Source organism: Danio aesculapii, chromosome 25, assembly GCF_903798145.1.
Source record: "Danio aesculapii chromosome 25, fDanAes4.1, whole genome shotgun sequence".
NCBI lineage: Eukaryota > Metazoa > Chordata > Actinopteri > Cypriniformes > Danionidae > Danio > Danio aesculapii.
In genome coordinates this window covers 21,447,783-21,466,677 of record NC_079459.1, presented here as the reverse complement: position 1 = coordinate 21,466,677, position 18,895 = coordinate 21,447,783, and the positions used below count along the sequence as shown (strand labels likewise).

Sequence of the window (18,895 nt, the reverse complement as noted above, 5' to 3'; positions counted from 1 at the left end):
ACATTAATGCTGCTCTGTATGTCTATTGGAGACATTCGTAAATATTCCTAGCAAATCTTATAAATGTTGGAGACTTACTTGTTACATAAACGCACTAAATCGCACTTCAGCAGCGTTTATTTGAGAGTGCACAAGAAAATCTGCACTTGAGCAGCGTATATATTTGAGTGTGCGCAAGAAGTTTTGTGCACGAACAGAAGAAACCGGCGCTCACATACTCGTAGGAGATCTCAAATTGTAATACTGCGCTCATGACATTTGTCAATGAAGTAACGCCACAGGTAGTTGGTAGATCTGCGTGAAAGGCACAACGAAGTCTGCCTCCACCAGTGTTAATTTTGACAGCAAATTCTGATTTAGTCTTAGTCTTAGTCTTTTTAATAATACACCATTTAGTTTTAGTCCTATATTAGTCATCTGAAATCTTTTAGTCTTAGTCTAGTTTAGTTGACTAAATATCATCAGAGTTTTAGTCTTAGTTTAGTCTTAAGTCTTAGTCTAGTTTTAGTAGACCAAATATTAGCAGATTTTTCTCTATAATTCACGTAATTGTAAGTATAATTCAATATATGGAAGCATATATAGAATACAGGCACATATCTAATTGTTGTAATAAAAAACATTTTATTACATGTCAAAAACATGAGTCTTTTTCACAAAAAATAACCATAAGACCTGCTCTCCCTGAACAATAAGCATGCTCCCTGAAAAAGATATGCATTGTCCCTGAATTATATTAAACGCATATGACATTCTTTCAAGATAAAGTACAGCATTATTGAAATAGATAATTAATGAACTTTCTGTCTTCTACAGTCTTTGCAAAATCAAAAGCATAAAGAAATATAAAGTGCAATTCTCAAAAATTAAAATAACTGGTTGTAATGCCACTGCACAAGGTATCTAAATACAAAAAAATACAAATCACCACTGTAAATGTCCATGTACCTCAAGAGAAATTAAATAACTTCTAAGACACAATGCCTTGCTACTCTGTAAAATCAACAAGATTTTGAACAGAACAAATTAGTGCAATTCTTAAATGTAGAACAAAAGATGTATTGGCTGCAATGCCACACAATGCCAAAGAAATAGTCCTTAAAGTTCAAGTAAATAAAAACTACTCTCTGCTCTTGGTCTGTTGTTTCTTTGATTCTGTCTTGTACTTTGAAGACCTTAGGAAATCTGAGATGGCCTGCTGCTGTGTTGGACTAGTAGCATCACTAGCTTTATTTCCACCTGGCCCATGGTCATCAGACATCTTCTGTATCTATGAGGATATATAAATGATACAGTATACAAAGTTGTGATATTTTCTTCTTTCTTGCCATATAACACACACACACACACACGCACACACACGTTTTGTCGAGTCATATATAACACCACAACATCCATTATAATAGTACACATATTTATATTAATTAATTCAGCGAGACAATTTGTTTAATCAATACTAATCAAAGTTAATTTCCTTTGGCTTCAATTTTATTCCAAGTTTAGCAGAATCACGGTGGTTTATCTTATAGAATAACCTTAACGTTAGCGTTTATGCTTACCTTGGTGTGTATTTCTGGATGAGCCGTCTGTAAATGTCGCTTCAAGTTGGTGGTGTTTTTCCCAGCGATTTTTACTCCACATGGTTTACAGACACTCTTGTTGTCCTTGTTGTCATATGTGAAGTTTGACCAGATGTCAATTCTTCGTTTTCGTCCTAGACCAAGCTCTGACATTTCTGTCTGTCTGTTCATGAGACGCTGCCCTCGGATCGAGTGAACAAAACTTTAGCGTGTTGCTAACGAAAAAAGTCAACTTAAATTAACCTAAGCTTTGTAACCAAGTATAATGTGTAACTAAATATAATGTATAACAAATGGCTTTGCCAAGATCAACCTGCCCCCAAAAGATTCGCTCTGATTGGATTTCCCCACAAAAGGGTAGTTCTTATTGGATCTCTTCTCCATTCGTCCCGCCCCAACATTTTCCTCTCGTTTTTATCCGTTGACTAAAGTGTCAGTTAAATTTCGTCATCGTCTTCTTCATCGTATCTGACTTTTTATTTAGTTTTTATTTAGTTTTCGTCTGTAAAAAATGTTCGTTGACGAATATTTTTCGTCATAGTCTTAGTCAACGAAATTAACACTGGCCGCCACAGCTGGAAAAAATCCTTGAGGAAACACTGAAATCCATTTGCGCTATTTTGTGGACTCATGGGTGTTCCGGTCTAAAAAGGAGTTGTGTTAAAGCGCATTGTTGGTGCATTTCTATTTTGAAGAACTGACATACAATGCGCCATTGACCAACTGAAACCTGGTCTAAAGTCTAGCGCATAGCGCATTAGCGCCTATGCAGGTCCAAAACACTTACACATTGCTTAATACACACAGAATTAAATTAAAATGTTACAAAAATTATTATTTTTTACATTCATATAAAAACCACGGCCTCAAAGCAGCTTTTTTTCAGTTTATTAATGACAATTGGCATTTGTATAATTTTGTTATTATTATTAGTATTGTTTATTATATGCATATTTATATTTGTTTTAATAAAAGTTTAGATTTGTCCATCTGTCGGGTTTTGGAGACATCTGCATCACCATATGGGGCATAGAATAGGACATGTATTTGGCTATAAGTTTTTTGAGCACACTTCGTTATTATTGTTTATTCATTAGTTTGCTGGAAATTAGAAATTAATTTAAAAATAGAAACAAATCTTTGCGCTTAACAAATGAAATTAAATATGTAGGCTAATGGATGTCTTCAGTGGTGTGCGTACAATACCGTTTACTTATCCATGAAAGTAAAGGAGTAAAGTAGAGTAAAAGTTAAAAAAAAAAGAGAACGTAAAAAGGCCGAATGGAGGAGGCTCGTTCTTTAGCCATGTGCTGCAGATGGTGTGTTTAACTGTTTTCTCACTAGTTAATCGTTCAGTTTTTCCACTTACAAAGTTCGCCATGTAAATAGCAATTGCACCATGGCAAGACTCAACTGACGCTTAAAGGGAATCGGAGGTGAGACTCTGGTTGGTTTAATGCACATTATGCTCAAAACACACCATTGCTTCACGACGCAAACCCTATTTTTCCGTCCGTAAAAAAGCAAAAGTGGATTCAGACACGCCCTTAATGCTTTTGCACTATGTGCTTTAGACTTTGCACCTAGATTGTTAAAATAGAGCCCTATGTGTTATGGACTGGAATTTTATTAGAAATACAAACAGAGGTAAAAAATGTTAACAAACTACAAACATGGCTGATGATGGTTTGGTGAAAATGCTTTGGTAAAGATGCTTGCATGATTGAAGATTAATATCTAACCTAATTGAAAATATTTATTGAATGTTTTCTCTGTTATATTTAATCTGCCACAACATTACGAACGTTTAAAAAATACGCATCATTGACTTCTTAATACTTAATACTCTTCATTTACACACTAAAGGTGTATATGAGTTCTTCAGAAGAAAAATACTTTCAGGATGTAATAGAAGTAGAATTGAGACACAGCCAGTGTCATCCATAAATCACATGATGACACTATTGAACCAAAAAAAATAGACTCCTATGTATCTGTTAACACCAGCTATGTACATGGCATGACTTAAGGCCCTCTCACATGACACGATAAAGCGAGGTGAATCGACTACAAACTGTGCTTCCACAGAACATGACACAATTGATTTCCTTCTGTATGTTTGTATGTAGTTATTTTTCCATGGATAATTTAATTTGTTTATGTTTTTGAATTGCATTTTGGAATATGATGACTTTTTGTTTTAATAAGGTCATTGACATTTTTAGTCATATGAAACAAGCAACAAATAATAACTTGACTTCTAGTTGATCATTTGGAAAGGTGGCAGAAGGTAGATTTTTCTGATGAATCATCTGTTGAACTACATCCCAATCATCATAAATACTGCAAAAGACCTATTGGAACTCGCATGGATCCAAGATTCTAAAAGAAATCAGTCAAGTTTGGTGAAGAAAAATCATGGTTTGGGGTTACATTCAGTATGGGGGTGTGCGAGAGATCTGCAGAGTGGATGGCAACATCAACAGCCTGAGATATCAAGACATTACATTACAAATTCTTCAGCGGGATAGCGCTCCTCCTCACCCTTTAGCCTCCACATCAAAGTTCCTGAAAGCAAAGAAGGTCAAGGTGCTCCAGGATTGGCCAGCCCAGTCACCAGATATGAACATTATTGTGCATGTCTGGGGTAAGATGGAGGAGGCATAGAAGATAAACTCTGGAAATCCTGCAAGAATGCTTCCTTTGCCATTCCAGATGACTTTATTAATAAGTTATTTGAGTTATTGCAGAGATGTATGGATGCAGTCCTCCAAGCCTATGGGAGTCAGACACAATATTAATGTTTTTCAACTGCACCATGACTTTAAAGTCTACACTGTGCATTATTTCTGTTAAGTGACAAGACTTTTGTCTAAGCAAAGTCAGACCTTACTGTCCTAATTAAATAATTAGAAATAAAGGCATGATCATATTTTATTTTGGTAAAATAAGTGTAATCTAGAGACCTTTGCCTTTCATCTAAGCCACTTCTGATAGCAAATGATCAACTAGAAGTCAAGTTATTATTTGTGGTTTTGTTTTAATGCAATATATTGTTTTAGACTACAAAAATGTCATTAAAAATGTCATTTTGTCAAACTGTAGAGTTAATAAAAGTTGTCAAAGCAAACTCTAAGGCCCTTATAATGCAATTCAAAAGCATAAATAAACACAAACACCTGTAAATAAAAAAATACATGAAAGAGAATTCATTTAGAAATTACTTTTAAAACACACATGAGATTAAACTATATTTTGCTCACATTATTTTTCCAAATCTGCCACTGTTTGTTTTAACTAATTCCTTTAAGAAAGGTAATTACAAAATACTTTATACATAGTGGGAAGTCAAGCTTTTATCCTACAAGATCAGAAGGTTATTATGTTGTTATCTAGTCCTAAACAGACTAGTTTGTGCTCGTCATTCCCTTTATAGTTTCCGGCTCAGCTGTGTTTGTCCATAAAGCTGACAACTGGACAGCAGGGTTGCTTGTAAAGGTAAAAAAGACACAAAAATGGATGGATGTCTTCCCCAGGAAGCAGTGTCTTTGGTCTAATGGGTCGCAGTCTTGAGTGAAAGCAGATGGAGGAGATCTGGAAGACGGTTGTGCTTTTCGATATCTCCCCTCTTTCTCTCTCTCACGTAGCCTGTTTAGGTTGAAACTTGCATTGGAGGTTAATTAGAGTTGCTGTCTCACATGGAGAAAAGAGCAGGTTCAAAGAGAGGGATGGGAGGAAGAAAGCAAATATAGATACTTTTTATGGCAAGCCATTTTAACATTTGAAAGAGATGGTTCACACAAAAATAAAAATGTACCCACTTATAACTCACTCTCAAGTGATTCCAAACTTTTTAAAATTTCTTTTTTTTTCTGCTTAACCTAAAAGTGGATATTTTGAAGGAACCTGCAAACCTGTTCCCATGACTTCCATAGTAGGAAAAACAAATACTAAGGAAGTCAGTAGTTACAGGTGTCCAGCTTTTTAAAACAAATCTATTGTGTTTAACAGAAGAAAAAAGCTCAAACAGGTTTGTGATCAGTAAAGGGTAAGTGATGACAGTAGGCTACTAGTGCTTTAGTTCTTTAGATACTAGTTCTTAGTTACTACCTTTTTACAAGATACTAGTACTTAATCATCAGTAGGGCCAGACGGAATCTGCAGATGTTTTTTGCTATTTCTGCTGAGAATTTTGGTAAAAATCTGTGGATTTCTGCGGAATTATTTTGGGAGTATCATAACTAAAACCTTAATATGTGAAATAAAAAATAATATCTTTTTAACTTTTATTTAATGTTTACAATGCAAATCCAATTAGATTCATTTTATTTGGTAAAGAAAGCAAGTCTCTCATATAATGTATCTACTTAAAGACAGAAAATATTACTTTACAAACTGTATTGTAAATAAGTCATATAAACAATTTTATATTAGTCAATATTATTACTAAAAATAATTTAAAAAACCTGAATAAATATAAATTTACACACTTTTACACAGTGTTTGTAATCTGCGGATTTCTGCGTGCGCACATTCCGTATGGGCCTACTAATTAGTCTACCTTTATTACTGAAATTTGTACATTTCATACAAAGTGTGAAGCAGATTGGTTAGTTTTACTTATATAAATTGCGTTGCCCTTGAGGCATTCAGGAAGGGTCAGATGTTTTCAACTAGGTGCGGCTAGAAAATGTGCGTGGTTCATGTGCATACTGCTTGCACATGTGCGCATCGCTCCCATGTGCGCAAGTCGCACGCTTCCATTGGAAATGACAAGCTTACACTCTAAGCTTATTGGCATTGCTTCCAAGGCGCATGCTCAGCAGCCACATTGTATTAAAACTATAGTGCTTCATAACGAAACATACCAAACCTTTTTTTATTGATATTGACAATGGTGTCCATGCAATAAATATTCATACGGATTTTATCGCCCAACCCTAATTCAACCAGCAAGTTTTGTTTTTGTTTTTTTTCGTAAATGACATGGACGTCTTTCAGAAGATAATAAGACGATGTACAAGAGGCATCATTGTAGAAGAAAATATTTAAATCGGAATTTTACAGAAGTTGTTAAAATGTACAAGGTACTACTGAATAGATAATGAATATTTGACTTTTTAAAAATGACTATTACCTAAAGAATGAGCATTGTTAGCTAATGAACAAGTGCTAATATTTCATGGAGAACTTATTACAAAGAAGTTCTAGTAACAAGAAAATTAGATCTGAATTAAATGTTAATGCGGCTTGCCATAGACCTTGGCATGAATACGAGAGAGTGTTTTGTAGTTGTGTGATGTTTTTGCAACTGACACACACATACACACACACACACACACACACACGTTTGGAGGTTGTGAGTGTCTGGCAGGCGCGGGGGGTCTCGGACAGACGTCTGGCTTTAGATGTGAGGTTTGTGCAGTTGCTTCAGTATGTTAGGAGCTCCTGTCTTCAGCAGCCAATATAAAGAGGAGGAGGAGGAGGCGTCTCTAAAACAGCCGGACAGAGTCACTGAAAGCCAGAGCTCAGATCTCAGTTGCGCTCTGAGTAAAATAGCTCGAGATGGGCCTTCAGCATGGAAGAGAAAATCGACTTTTATAAGCATTTCACTTGGCTTAAAAAGGTAGGTGACAATGTAAAGCATTTGTGTTGTAGGATTCAGACTTTTTTGTCGATGCTTTCATTCAAGTTTGGTTTTTGGTAGCTTTGTTGTTTATATTAACAGTGTAGTATAGCAGTGACCATGCAGTTGTTTGTTGTTGTAAGATTTTAGACAAGTTTTTATTGTTTTACAGTCTCACATGTGGGTTTTCTTAAAGATTGTGCAATGAAGTGAATGTTTAAAGAAAATCGTATTTTTAATTAATGACTAATATTAATAAGTCATCTGAGCTGACTTTTTAATAACAAAAACGTGAGTTAATGTAATATTGTGGAAACATTTGATAGAAATATTACATATTGTTTTTAAAAATGTTTGTGTATTTTGTGTATTTTTGTGTATTTGTGTATTTTATTTATATTTTTTAATTAAAAAGAGACATAATTAGAGTATAGTTAGTTTAATTAGGCAGGGTTATTATAGTAAACTTAGTAAAAGGTTATTATAGGGTTAACTGTAGTAAAAAAGGTTTCAAATTGCTGATTGGGTTTATTTTAGATTAGTTTAAAAAAAATTGTATACACACACACACACACACACACACACACACACACACACACATATATATATATATATATATATATATATATATATATATATATATATATATATATATATATATATATATATATATATATATATATATATATATACTAGACTAAACTAAACTAAACTACTATACTAAACTATTTACTACATAGACAATACGGCAAATATGTTAACCATGCATATATAACAATATTGTTATATGTAACTAAAACAATAAAACTGTATAACAATAAACAAAAGGTTGAAATAAAATACATGTTATCTGAATTATTTTTTAAATATTTTTACTTGCTTGTAATAAAAAAGGTACTTTTTTTATTAAATTCTAAAATATTTATACATTTAACTTATACATTTAAAACGTTTTATATTAAATAGTACAGTAATAACAGTGATTATATTGTATGTTTGTAAACTAAAAACATGCACAACATTATTAAACATTTCAAATGAATATAAACATAAAATGTAAATTAAATATAAATGCAAATTATCAATAAAAAGTTCACTGATTTACGATGACCCTAGATGGCACCATTTGCGTCAGTAGGAAATGCAAGTGTGCTCCGGGGAGATGTAAAAGTAGCGGTGGTTCTCCAGATGAGCAGACTAGAACAGTGTTTGTCCCGAACTCCTTGTCGTTGTTGTGCCGGTGTGGATGTGTGCCAGGAGCTTGTGATTTGCAATAGTACAAAAGCGCTTTTTATCCTTTCCAGCATCAATGACTCTGAGCTCATGCCCTTGAACACAAACAAAACCGCTTTCACCGACACAACACTTGATACTTGGAGTAGTAAATCAAGCAATAAAATTACATTTAAAAGCAGGGGAATGAAAACCAGCTTATAGACACCTGTTCTGGAAGCACAAGAGGTGTTGAAAAGCTTGCTTGATGTGGTTTACAAGAGATTGTGGGATTGTGGTAAGGTAGCGTTAGAGGATGTAAATCACTTCAGGGAAAAACACAGATTTTTCAGTCTAATGTAAAAGAAAACATTCATTACTTTCAAGTTGCACTTTATTAATGTGTGTTTGTAGATTTTAATAGTGATACATCTTTAAATCTGCACTTTGGCAGCTCTTACATAAACCAAACTTCAGTTTTATTCATATCTGTATTCTAAAGACTTCAACTTAGCCATTTGTTCTTTTTACATTTTATTCTTCAAGGAAAATGAAAGTTTACTTAATTTCCTGCTGTTTGCAGTATTTTCTGATTTACGAAGTGGTAAATAGAAATTCTCTCTAATGTAAAATAATAAAATAAGAATTTTTAATCATCTGATGTTTAGAAATGTATGCAAATGAGCACGTTTAATTCATAGACTGTAAAAGATATGGACGTACTGTAGTATCCATGACGTCACCCATAGATTTCTGTAGAGCCCAAATGAAGCTAGAAGTAGGCGTGGCAAACCTTCGCCATTTTGTTTGTGCATCATCGCATTGACCGGGGATACCAAACAAGGGCAAAGAGGCGGAGCGTGAGCAGAGCTACAGACGCCTGCTAGCATTTTGTTTAAACTGGTTTTTCTTTTGGAGAAATGCTTAATACTTCATTACCTGCGACTTGCTTGTGTTCTGACCACATGTGCTTGGCTGTGTACTTTATCAATAAGGTGTTTAGACTTTTAAAAACACTGTTGTGGTAGGTTGAGCCACTGAGCATTGTTCTTATGATGTTTTCCTACAGGAGGAAAACGCGAATTACTTTCAAATACTTTAAATACAGTCTGTGTTTGTAAATTCAAGACTATTTATGAAATCCAGGCATAACACTGCATGACAACGTTTCAGAACAGTCATCTTAAACATTGTCACACAGTGTTATGCCTGGATGTCATAAATAGCCTTGCATTTACAAACACAGACTATCATTCTGTCAGATTTTGGAGTGCATTACAGGTCTAAAGAAAATAAATAATAATTTATCTTAAATATAACAAATACATTATTGATATGGTATATGAGTAAATAATTTTACTCACCTTGCAAATGGAGGCAACTTGAATTGTTTGTGAGCACAATTAAGTGCACACAGCGTGCTATAGTATCTATATAATTGTAGGAAATATTTCCAATAGGCAATTGACTGTGTGAATCCACATAACACACAACAAAAATATGATGTATATGCTGAGCTCAGCGTCTAATCAGCCAGAATGACATGACGGTGACCCGCGAGACCTAACTGTCACTCAAGTGGCCACACCCTTAATTATGCAGACTTAATAGAACTTTTAAAAAAATTCACCCCCTCACAATTGTCATGAAGGGGAGTATTTGCTATATGCACTAAAACCATCTTTTGTACCAGGCTTTAAACATGTTTTTATCAGCTGTAAAATTGGCCAATTTAGCATTGCAGTCAGTGAACATCTGGAGTACCTGGAGCCAGCCTCCAAACATATTGGCTTTGAGAGGGAGAGCGGGATGTTGCCTCTTGGTTTAATTAAATAATGCCTTATTTGCATATTTAAACATAGTATTTTAGAAAACTTGTAACAAATAAATGTTTGCAATTCATAATGTAATCATGATCACATATCTATGTAGAGTTTGCATGTCCTTCCCGTGTTCGCCTGGGTTTCTTCTGGGTGCTCCGGTTTCTCCCATAGTCCAAAGACATACGCTATAAGTGAATTAAATAAACTAAATTGGCCATAGTGTATGAGTGTGAATGAGTGTTTATTGATGTTTCCCAGTACTGGGTTGCAGCTGGAAGGGCATCTGCTGTGTAAAACATATGCTGGATAAGTTGGCGGTTCATTCCACTGTGGCAACCCCTGATTAATAAAGGGACTGAGCCGAAGGAAAATGAATAATTGAATAACAAGTCAGATATTATGTACTGTCATCATGTCAAATACAAATAAAATGAGATATTAGAAATTAGTTAAAAAGGATTATAATTTTACAGGAGGGCTAATAATTTTGACTTCCACTGTATAAGCCCACCATTACATTCCAAAGTTCCAGATTCCAGAAAGAAATGACAGTAATTGTGTCTCAAGGAAAAGCAGGTTTTAGTAGAGGAACTTTACAGTATTTTAGGGAAGGGTTGTGCTGTAAAATTGTCAATATTGTCATGCATTCTTGGACGGTGGAGTAATAATGATCTCTGTAGTTTCTTCTGAAGTCATTTACGGCTCTGCAAGCAACCAGCGGGACATGAAAAGAGGGAAATTCCAGCTCTTGTGGGTTGTCCTGCTTATAAACATCCCTCTGGTGTAGTAATAAATTGAATTGGTGCTCTAGAGCTTCATGAATCTCTGTTTGAACTTGGCTCTGAAGGTTAAAGTAGCTGTAGATCAGGGCAGGATGTCAGAAAGGACTAAAGAAGGAGGTCAAGTTACTTAAATTTTTAGCGCACTCTTAAAAATTATGTTGTTTTTTATTCTATTAATTGGTCCATAAAGAACCAGAATCTTTACATTCCAGAAGAGATCCATTTGCACTCTCAAAATAAACGTCTTATTGGCATTGATGAAGAATCTTTTACATCTGTGAAAACTTTTCTAGCACTAAAGTTTCTTTATAGTGGAAAACGGTTCTTTAGATTTCTTTCAATATTCTTTAAACTATTAAAAAATTGTACTTTGAAGAAATTTTCACACAATGAAACCAAATTGGTTATCTATGGCATTACTGCAAAAGCTGTGTTGGTATCTTTTGGTTTTATTAAGGCTGTAATTTAATTGTTCTTTATGTTTATGGATATGGTTCTTACTGTAGGTTAAGTGTAGTTCAGATAAGTTAATAAACATTAAAATATGCAAGTTCTTTTTTTAGAGACATTGACAACGTTTATATGGACCCCAGTAATCTGATTATTTGCCTTCTGAATAAGACAATAATATGATTAAAGTGTTGACATGAGTTGCTTTTTGAATGTTCCTTTCATGATCCCGTTTTACATGTTATAGCACATAATTTGATTAACGTCATTGCATCACCGCGTTATCCACATTTCCTCCGGAGTTTCATTCATTTCATTTGTTAATTTTGGTGTTAAATTTTTAATTTGTTGACTTTAACTGCAATTTGGCACTTTCACTTTCATTCAGGAATGTTTGATGCATGCCCCTGAGACAAATGAGATATTGAATGCTAGAATGAACTGCTGGAGGAGTGTTGTTTATGGAATTTGAAACCGCACGCCGAATGGAAAAAATAAAACTCTGCATTTCGCAATATGACACTATTTGGAGAATAGAATAGTGTCAAACAGCTGTGTGTATAGACTATCCTGTCGCAAAATGCGAAGAAAATCCTTCACGATGGTAATAGTTTGATTGCGGTGTTTTCATGTTTGTAGTGCACTTCAATAATGCGACTAAAATCGCATACTTAACATCTTAATTCAGTTTCTGTTTAGTTCAATTATGATCTTAATTGGATTAAATTAATCAAAAATCGCTGTTTGATTCTTAATCAGAGGATTGTCTTAATCGTATTAAAATCGGATTATTGGTGTTCAAGTAAACGTCATTTCAACTTCAAAAAATAATAGTAAAATAAAAAAAATCTGAGCATCAAGTGTTATTAGGGCCTGTCCCTCTTTTTAGCACGAAATGATTTTCCTATTAATTTTCCATCATAAAAAAATAAATAAAACCTCTGTTATATGCTGTATATTATTTTTATTTAAAACTCTGGGGAAAAAATTGGGAGACCACTTTTTAGTGCCACTTTTACTGAACTCATTGTAGACTGTAGACATTCCACCCAGCAAAAACTAATTTCAGGGGGAAAAAGTACCATTTGGAGCTTTTGGAAATATTTATAATATACACATATAAACATTCATTTAATATTTAACTGTTAATATAAACTGTTTATTATAACTTATTTTTAAACTAAAGTTATGTAATAGTTCATTTATTAGACTAAATTATTTTATCATCATTTTGTAATGTATTTTTAGACAAAGTTTCCATTAATTTGTAATATCTGACCTTTTCCAAGGTCTTACAGTATATGTAACGGCTAAACAAATACAAGGCCTTTTAAATGGTACTCATGTCTAACCATTGATACCAGCACATCTTGAACCAATAGAAAGTGTGGTGTAATAAAACGGTTTGAGTGCATATTCCTGACTATTAATCAGGTAATGACCAATGACCCCAACACATTTGCACTATAGAGGTACTTTACTGCACTATTTGTGTAATTTAAGGCTTATTATATAACACTACATGTGATTATACTCTCTCACTCCAGAGGTGCTTTTTTCTCTCTCTTGCCTCCATGGTTTCCAGGATATTGTATCTAATTTAGTTTGCTTTAAAGTTGCCAATTGGTTACTATGTCAGCCTGGTCAGAACTAATAGTCACACTTTATTGTGATTGTCCGGTTGTTGAATTTAAGTTACAGTACATTGCATCTACAGTACATGCCAACTAATTCTCCTTAGATTAAAAGTAGACTGTTAGGTTGGGGTTAGGGTTAGTGTAAGTTGACATGTACTTGCAAAGTTTCATATAGTCAGTTAAATATCTGTTGAAGGAGCAGTATTAACAGATATTATGCAGAGAGTCTACTAATACTCAAATGGACCATCAAGTGTTACCGAACTAATATGACACCTTTGCCAAGTTACTGCTTGAGATGTTTTACAATCTTCCAAAAACACAGGTTGAGCTGTTTATTATTGAGTTCTTAACATAAAATATCAAATGAAATCACATCTGTTTCCCAAAAGATAAAGACTGAAGCTCCCAAGTAGAGTTTGAATTTGCTGTGGACTGTGAAATCCTCATGTGTGAGGACTGAGAGCCGACTTCAGACAGGCTTAACCCTATAACTCCTCCAGCAGCTGGCCTGTAAACCCTGAGTAGACAGCTTTATTGTGGCACTCTGAAGGAATTGACAGCCCAGGACACAGCCCAAGCTTTTAAAAGAGAGAGATTATCCGTGTGGCAAGCGCTAGCTCTGCTAGCTTAGCACTGGCTGTGTCTTACCTCATGTTCTGTGATGAGTTTTTTTACCAGTGTGTTTTTTGCTGAGACTGTCTGTAAACTTAACAGATTTAGGTAGTCCGTCAGTCCGTCTGTCTATCTATCTATCTATCTATCTATCTATCTATCTATCTATCTATCTATCTATCTATCTATCTATCTATCTATCTATCTATCTATCTATCTATCTATCTATCTATCTATCTATCTATCTATCTATCTATCTATCTATCTATCTATCTATCTATCTCTATCTATCTCTGTCTATCTATCTACCCACCCTACTGAAAAAAAACAGCTTAAACCAGCCTAGGCTGGTTGGCTGATTTTAGCTGGTCGACCAGCCTAGTTTTAGAGGGGTTTTGGCCATTTCCAGATTCGTTTCCAGCCATTTTCAGCCTGGTCTTAGATAGTCAGGCTGGAAAATGACCAGCTAAAACCAGCTTGACCAGGATCCCAGCCAAAACCAGTTATGTCCAGCTTAAACCAGGCTGGTCAAGCTGTTTTTAGCTGTATTTAGTTGGTCATTTTCCAGCCTGACCAGCTAAGACCAGGCTGGAAATGGCTGGAAACCAGCCTGGAAATGGCCCAAACCCCTCTAAAACCAGACTGGTCAACCAGCTAAAACCAGCCAACCAGCCTAGGCTGGTTTAAGCTGGATCTTTCAGCAGGGCATCCAGCTATCTATCTATCCAACATCCATCCATCTATCAATCTGTCTATCTATCTATCCATCTCGCTATCTATCTCGATTTCTATCTATCCATCCATCCATACATCTATCCATCCGTCTGTCCGTCCGTCTTTTGGTCTGTCTGTCTATCTATCTGTCTGTCTGTCCGTCCATCCGTCCGTCTGTCCGTCCGTCCATCTGTCCGTCCGTCCGTCCGTCAATCCGTCTATCCATATATCTATCTACCATCCATCCATCCATTCATCCCTCCATCCATCCATCCATCCATCCATCCATCTGTCATGTTGTTCTAGCATTTATTATCATTCAGTCTGTCTACCTTTATATTTAAAACATGTTATTGTATTCCCATTGCTATTGTACCCTCAAACCTTATGCAATTTTTTTTTGTCATTAATTTATAATGAGCTCCTCCATTGTGGTGGTATTGAATGGATGTCAAACCTGTCAGATTATTTTTGATGCCAACATGTTATTTAACACCTTTAAAACAACAAATATAATGCATTTGACTTTCTTGTGTGCTTCCCTTTGTTGAAGTTTATTCTGTCATTGGCAGCAAGCCATTCACTCTCTAAAAAAAGCAGACAAGCAGGTTATATCCTCTGTTGACTCTCAGTTTGTGTGTGTGTGCGTGCGTGCGTGCGTGCGTGCATGTGTGTGTGTGTGTGTGCGTGTACCTTGTATTCCCTACATTGTGGGTAAAGAAATCCCCTAAAATATAGCAGTAACTGTAAATGTTGACCTTGTTGGGACATTTTTGGTCCACATGAGAAAGCGGCTCATAAATCACACAGAATGAATTATTTTTAAAATGTATAAATGCAGATTGTTTTCTGTGAGGGTTGGGCTTTGGTGGTAGAGGGATAGAATATACACTTTCATAGATTCTATGGGAAGTCTCCATGAAGATAACCATGAAGATGTGTGTGTTTGTGCGTGGTTCAGCACTTTATAAAGAGGGCATTTGGGAAACCCTTATAGATAAAAAAAACACTTAAAGCGTTAAAATTACTCATTAAAGTTCAATTACAGTCCTGAAGGCTTCTCTCATGTTAAAATACATGTGTCTCTACAGGTTAACCACCAGAGCTCAAGCAACAATGAGACCTATCAAGAGCGGCTGGCGAGATTAGAAGGGGACAAAGAGTCTCTGGTTCTCCAGGTGAGATATTTCACTCAGGCCTCTGAGGCATTTTAACTCATTATAGTCACAATGTCAACACAATGAGAAGACAACTAGCCAACATGCTTGTGAAACCTCACAGGGTCAAATCGGGGGACTGTAGTTTCTGTGTGAATGAAGGCCAGGGTGACCCAGCACAATGGGACGGTCGTAGATCACACAATAATGGGAGAGCCTGTGGAAAGGTTAGGGGGTTGGTGTTCTTTAACTTGTCACTCAGCCATGATTGTAGATTCCATAGTGGGAGTTTAGCCATTATTAGCTTGAACTTGTTCTTTTAGAATAGTATGTGTTTACTGTAAACTGGCAAGATTGTGTTTATTTAAGACAGATTATTCATCAGCTGACATTCAGCTTGAACAGTAAAAATGAGTTCAGATTGTGGATCTTTGAGAGGTAGACCAGATATCCTACTATTTGTCTATATGATATTTTTAGAAGATAAAAGAAATTTAAATGGTCCGAGTCCGAGTTGCTTTTGTAGTTTTGTGGTATCTATGGTAATTTAATTGTTTATAAGATGTTGCTAGGCTGTATAGGTCATTGCATGGACATTGCTAGGGGGCTTTAGTACACCACCTGACAAAAGTTGTGTCGCCTATCCAGGTTTTAGGAACAACAAATTCATCTTCAATGCCTCCTCCTTCATTTTACCCTAGACATGCTCAATAATGTTCATGTCTGGTGACTGGGCTGGCCAATCCTAGAGCACCTTCACCTACTTTTCTTTTAAGAACTTGCAGGACTCCCAGAGTTCATCAAGATTCTTTGGATTCATCTACAATGCCTCCTCCCTCATCTTACCCTAGACATGTTCAATAATGTTCTTGTCTGGTGACTGGGCTGGCCAATCCTAGAGCACCTTGACCTTCTTTGCTTTCAGGAACTTTGATGTGGAGTATGAGAAGGAGTTCTGTCCTGCTGAAGAATTGCCCTCTGCTGTGGTTTGTAATGCAATGGGCATTACAAAGGCCTTGATACCTCAGGCTGTTAATGTTGCCATCCACTCTGCATACTGAATGTAACCACAAACCATAATTTTTCCTTCACCATACTTGGCTGATTTCTTTGAGAATCTTGGGTCCATCTGGGTTCCAATAGGTCTTCTGCAGTATTTGTGAGGATTGGGATGCAGTTCAACAGATGATTCATCGGAAAAATCGACCTTCTGCTACTTTTCCAAATGATCCAAGTTATTATTTGTTGCTCTTACAACTGGGATCGCCGACAAGACTTTTTTCAGGTAGTGTACATTGCTAGGGAGTTTGCCAATGCATTTCATTATTGTATCTAGGACTTATAGATGGTTACACTGTTATTGTTGGTTCCTCTAGTGGTTGCTACTGTAGGAAAGTCTTAGTGATTTTTAGGGTTCCTATGGTTTCTAGGGTGCCTGGATGCTTGCTACGGTTTTGTTAGTGAGATAATAGGACTTCTAGTACATTGCTAGGGGTTTTGGATGCTTGCTGATGCATTTCCAGATGGTATCTATGTCTTCTAGATGGTTACAATAACATTTCTGGTATACTAGAGGGTGGCTAAGATGATGCTATGATATCTAGGTGCATCTGGGTTTATTTCTAGAGTACTTGTATGTTTTAGGATGTCTCTATGATTTTAGGAATGCCTGGATGGTCGCTATGGCTTCTATGTGATTGGTGGTGACAGCTCTGTCTTCTAGGTGATTGCTAAAGAATTCTGGTTTCTAGGGTGTTGCTAGGGTATTTTTGTGGTTGCTAAATTACTCTGGGTGGTTTAAAATTTATTCTTGACAGTTTCTAGGTTTCTGAGTGATTGTACTGGGATTGCTAGATGGTAGCTAGGACTTATAGATTGTTAACATAGATATTTGCATTAGATGTCACCTACGCTATTGTTGTCTATTGGAAAGAATGCGTCAATAGAGCCGCCATTTTAGTACAGGGTAGCGCTCCTTTGAAATGAATGTGGGACCAAGGTCCAGTGGAGGACTAGCCATCCAGAGCCAGAGATATATACACATCTATACATATATCTATGATCGGGAGTTTTACTGGTGGTCAGTATGCAAATATTTTTGAAATTATGAAAATTATAATTTAACATAACGTTTCTACATCAATAGATAAGTGACCACGCGGGTATTGCCGACACATAGCATGTGTTTGTGTGCATGGAAATGTATTACCCTCCCTCCCTGTTAAATTTTATCTAATCCATATCCTGAAACACACCCCCACTCCTGCTTTCACTTCTCATTCTAACGGAGGGAGCGATTCATTTGTGAATCAATCCTCGTTATGAACGACTCATTCACTTAGCCGACAGTAATACACGTTTATAGTACCGCAGCGTCTTATTGTCATGTTTCATTTACATTGTTTACTAATTTTATTCAACAAAACTAGCATATAACCGTAGTGTTTAGTGCGCTACTTTGCCTAATGGTCAGTGCAGTAAGAAACTGTATTATCATCAATACTTGTTTTGCACAAACGTTCGTGACATACAAAAACGGAAAAAAATAAATCTTATCTATGAAATGTTCTGCCTTTATGCTTTGTTTTCTTTGTTTCCTCGTTACTACACCTGTACACAGCGCTAAAGTCCACCATCTTCACATTGGCTTTGCGGTTGACTAGTGTTGTTGTCACCTTGGAATTGTAAGGTTTCTACTGCGTTCTGAATGATTTTGAGATATTGAGTTCAAAGTTTTTGCATTCCATAGCAAACAGTGTGTGGGTAACATTTGTTTTTTAAATAAAAAGTCTTAAAATGTAAACAACTTTTTAAAAAAAACATCCCATAATGTAAATAAGTTGCCATTTAATAAGATTATCTCAATAACTCAATTTTGACAAAAATGTAAGATGGAACCTTAGAATTCTAAGGTGACGATGTGTCCTGGAGCACTGTACGAATGTGGCGGCGCTATTGATGCATGCTGCAATATCTAGTGTATTTATCTATGGATGGTTACTGCTGTTTCTTGTGGTATAGATGATCACTAGGATCTTGCTGTGTTGTCTAGGTCCATGCTAGGTTTGTTTCAGGGTATTTTTAGGGTATTTTATATGGTTTTAGGACGTCTCTAGGGGATGGGTGCTAGAGCTTTACTTTCATATAGTATTTATATGGTTTCTAATGTGTTCCTTGACAGTCTGTTGTGGTTAAATATGGTGGTGACGGTTTTGTATTCTAGGTAATTGCTAAGGAATTCTAAATGGTTTTGAGGGTGTTGCTACTAGGGTATCTGGGTGGTTTCTAGCGTATCACTG

At 35.7% G+C, this 18,895-nt stretch overlaps 1 protein-coding gene across 8 annotated transcripts in view; it reads left to right on the top strand.

Moving 5' to 3' along the window:
* The window catches only part of ppfibp2b (PPFIA binding protein 2b), a 105,476-nt gene that overhangs the window by 42,831 nt on the left and 43,750 nt on the right, over nt 1-18,895 (top strand). For 7 of the 8 annotated variants that reach the window (XM_056452417.1, XM_056452418.1, XM_056452420.1 and 4 more), the window contains one exon: nt 15,531-15,617. In XM_056452417.1, the coding sequence (XP_056308392.1) occupies nt 15,531-15,617 (87 nt within the window). Of the gene's footprint in view, nt 1-7,097; nt 7,207-15,530; nt 15,618-18,895 lie in introns of those variants that run through there. The other variant, XM_056452419.1, reaches the window with a different exon arrangement.